The 3,490-nt window shown below is 34.4% G+C and overlaps 1 protein-coding gene across 1 annotated transcript in view; it reads right to left on the reverse strand.

The window, feature by feature from the left end:
- Nucleotides 1-3,075, reverse strand: part of LOC109838473 (E3 ubiquitin ligase BIG BROTHER-like) — an 11,999-nt gene extending 8,924 nt beyond the window's left edge. The window contains exons 1-3 of the mRNA XM_020406914.1: nt 2,866-3,075; nt 1,959-2,023; nt 1,822-1,866 (exon numbers count right to left, since the gene is read on the reverse strand). Coding sequence (XP_020262503.1) covers nt 1,822-1,866; nt 1,959-2,023; nt 2,866-2,977 — 222 coding nt within the window. The 5' untranslated portion in view covers nt 2,978-3,075. The remainder of the gene's footprint in view (nt 1-1,821; nt 1,867-1,958; nt 2,024-2,865) is intronic.

The following is a 3,490-nucleotide window of genomic DNA, read 5'->3' on the forward strand; positions in this document are numbered from 1 at the left end:
GTACTCAATATATGTATAAATTTAAAACACTTGTCTAACACTTCTTAGACTTATATCATGCACTTCACATCAATTTCTTGAAACTTGTTAGACATGGATCGAGTTCGCTTCATCCCATAGCCACGTTCAAAACTTGTAATAAAAGGGTCGCTCGGGTTTCTAGCTCAAAAACGAGTAGTTTCCAGTTATAATAATCAACATAATAAAAGAAACTTGAAAATGTGATAATAGGAAACACAAAATTAGTGGATATACAATTAACAATGAACTAATCTCATCAAAATACTGAGGAACTGGTTAAATGGAGCCTTGAATATCTAAAAGCAAGCTCATGGCATCAATAAAAACTCCAAAGTGAGGCAAAGATCCTTATTCTTCATGCACACGTGTTATAGTCCGAACATATGATCGCCTACCTACATAGTAAGACTATATAAATTTCATATATATAGGAAACTACTTCTTTCCTAAAGCATGTAAAAGCCAAGTAGTCATGATTTTCACACCAATATACATATGTTTAGCCGGGTTAATTTGTTAGAGGTTAATTTGTTCATGGCTAACAAATTTTAATGTTGAAATCAGTTTACAAGTTTTTGGAAAATAGATAGTAGCCTCTCATGATCTTGCATTCAATGTTACGATACTAGGAAATAATCTAATATTACCAAGGTACTTCTATCATGAAGCTTTTACCCGTACCCATACCCGACATCTACTAGGCACGTACTTGTACGGGAACTTCATGGATGCTCCTTGGATATATGCATATATTTATTCAGACATAAACTCAATTGTATGATATATTTCTTAATTTAAGACACTTGTCATACATTTTATGGACATATATCCTACATAGAACATTCATTTCTTGAAACTCATTAGACATGGGCCACGTTCATTTCAACCCATGCACACGCTCAAAGCTATGGGTTTAAAGGGTCTTTCGAAAGTCTAGTTCAAAATCGAGCAGTTTCCAATTTATAATTACATAATAAACTAAACTTAAAAAGTCTGATAGTAATTTCAATTCTAATAACACACGAATTGAAAAACAATAATGATATCACACAAATTATTAGTTTCAATATATGTGTATGTGTGTAGCTATGTTTGCATACCCTACATTTTACAAATTTCCCGTGTCCCGCACGCGCACCCTATACCGGTAGATGTACCTGTTCTCATGCAACTTAGGTAATAATACTCTCCTTTGGAAGCAATATATTTAAGAAATAGAAGATCATACAAAATTACAGACATCATAATCGGCTCTGAATACGATGGAATATATTTTCATTGGTCCAAGTTTCAGAAACAATAAATAAACAAACAAAAACTTTATGCAAAGACAATCTGCTCACTCGATAACCACTATATATCCGCCTTAAGTGCTCTGATCCAACTTCTCTTATGTCTGAATTTGGTCCTCCTTAAGCCATTGACTCCTTTTCTTATACTCGTGTGAAGGACAACCTCCTCAGGTAAGTTTTTCTTAAGTGCTTCCCCAAATTCTCTTATGCCTATCTTTAGTCCTCCTTAACCTATTGATTACATTCTATCAATCCTCCTAACTAGTGTATTTAATGGTCTTCAGTGCACATGGTTTAGCCCATGTTAAGCAATATGGTGAACTTGAGACTAAAACACTACCCATATCAACATTGTGACTGCCCATGTATACACTTGATGCATGTCAAAAATAGAAAGTTTGTGCATAAAAATTTGGATACCCTAGGGCCTAAAGCTATAAGAAAATCTTGATCCTGTTGGGATTTACCAAGATTTAACTTCCTTATGGCACTTGCTTATACAATTTACCTCATAGGTCATGTTCTCTGGGTCAATATCATCTTCTCTTGCAACCTACAGCAGCAATACAAATCATAGTTACAGGTATGCAATATGAAGGGTGGCACAAAAAAGATAAATTGGCAAAGACAAGCCATACATTTTACCTGTGATGATGTATTAGAAGAACTGCCTTCTGCATTTCCTACAGAAGATCCTGTACTGCTAGTATCTTGATAGACCAAATGACGACATTTCAGTAACTAGAAAAGTTACATAATTGCATGTATTAATTTCACAAAACTGCTCAGAACTTCCAGGGGGTTTTGCACATATCCCTCCTGCCCGAACATCTTTTCTCTCACATAGTCACCCTTCACTTTTGAGGTATCTCACAAAACCCCCTTGAACTTTAAATTGTATTGGACCCCTGCCTGTCTGTAATTTGCAAATAACTAAAATGTTCTTAAGAGAATAAAATCCCAAAGCAAGTCATTTGGAGGCGAGTACCCTCCCCCCCCCCAAAAAAAAAAAAAGAAACTCAAACAAAAAAAAAACCAAACAATTGAGGGCTTTTATACAGGAAACTTTTAGTTATTGCGAATAACACGTTAGGGGATTGATGAGAAAAGTTTAAAGTTCTATGCTCAGGCGGAATATATGAGATAAAAAAGTTCAGGGGACTTATGTGCAACCCCCCCCCCCCACCCCCCAAACACGAAAAGTTCAGGGAAGTATTGTGAAAGTAACCCAAGTTTTATTAAACTATATTTAATGTGTATTTTGCAATGACCATGGATTTGCTACTGAAAAATAAATGAAAATGTATAATCCATAAATAATGACAGGGGAGCACTTGCTCCTCTAAGATCTGCTCAATTCTGTTAGTTCTACTTCCTGTCTATCCAAGATCGATTCATTTCATCTGAGACAAAGTGAGTAAATAAACTGATTATTCCTTCTAATCATCATCTTTAAACAGAAGCAAATTTGAGGTGTGGGTTACGAAAATTTCATTACATAAATAAAGTATTCTTCAAGATTCTGATTATTCCTTCTAATCATCATCTTTACCAGATGCTGTACCAGCAGCTTCACCGACAGAAGTACTGGCGAACTGATTCTCCATCTCTTGTAACTCTCTAGCTAAAGCTTCATCTACTTCTAGCTGTATCTCGACATTCATGGTTTCGGAAGAATTCCCTTCTTTCTTGCGTTGGCCAAAATCCTGATCAGCTCTAGAATTAGAACTCGAAGAAGTTCTAGGTAAATTAGTTCGACTGTTTCTATAAAAACAATAATTCTATTTGCTTATGTAAACAAAGTAGTAGATTCCTTTTCAGTAGTTTTTCCAGTTTTATTTTTCCATGGTTGGAACGGGTGAAATGAAATTCATTATTTGTTGTAAAGAGTCATCAAGAGAATTCCATACTAAATAGAGAATAAAATAATGAGGTTACCACAATATATGGAGTAAACAAAAGTCATAAGATTCATGTCGTATTGTCACCTAACTACTGATGTCAAACAACAATAGCCTTAATGAAAAATATAGACTAAAGTACATGATTTACTTGAGCTAATTCAACCACATTATTTACTTTTATTTGTTAACTTCATAGTTCTCATTTTATTTCATTTAAAAGTTTAAAAATAGTACAAGTAAACAAGAAAAGAGAAAAGTTCTTTGAAGAGCTAT

This window comes from Asparagus officinalis, chromosome 4 (assembly GCF_001876935.1).
Source record: "Asparagus officinalis chromosome 4, Aspof.V1, whole genome shotgun sequence".
In the NCBI taxonomy this organism is placed as follows: Eukaryota; Viridiplantae; Streptophyta; class Magnoliopsida; order Asparagales; family Asparagaceae; genus Asparagus; species Asparagus officinalis.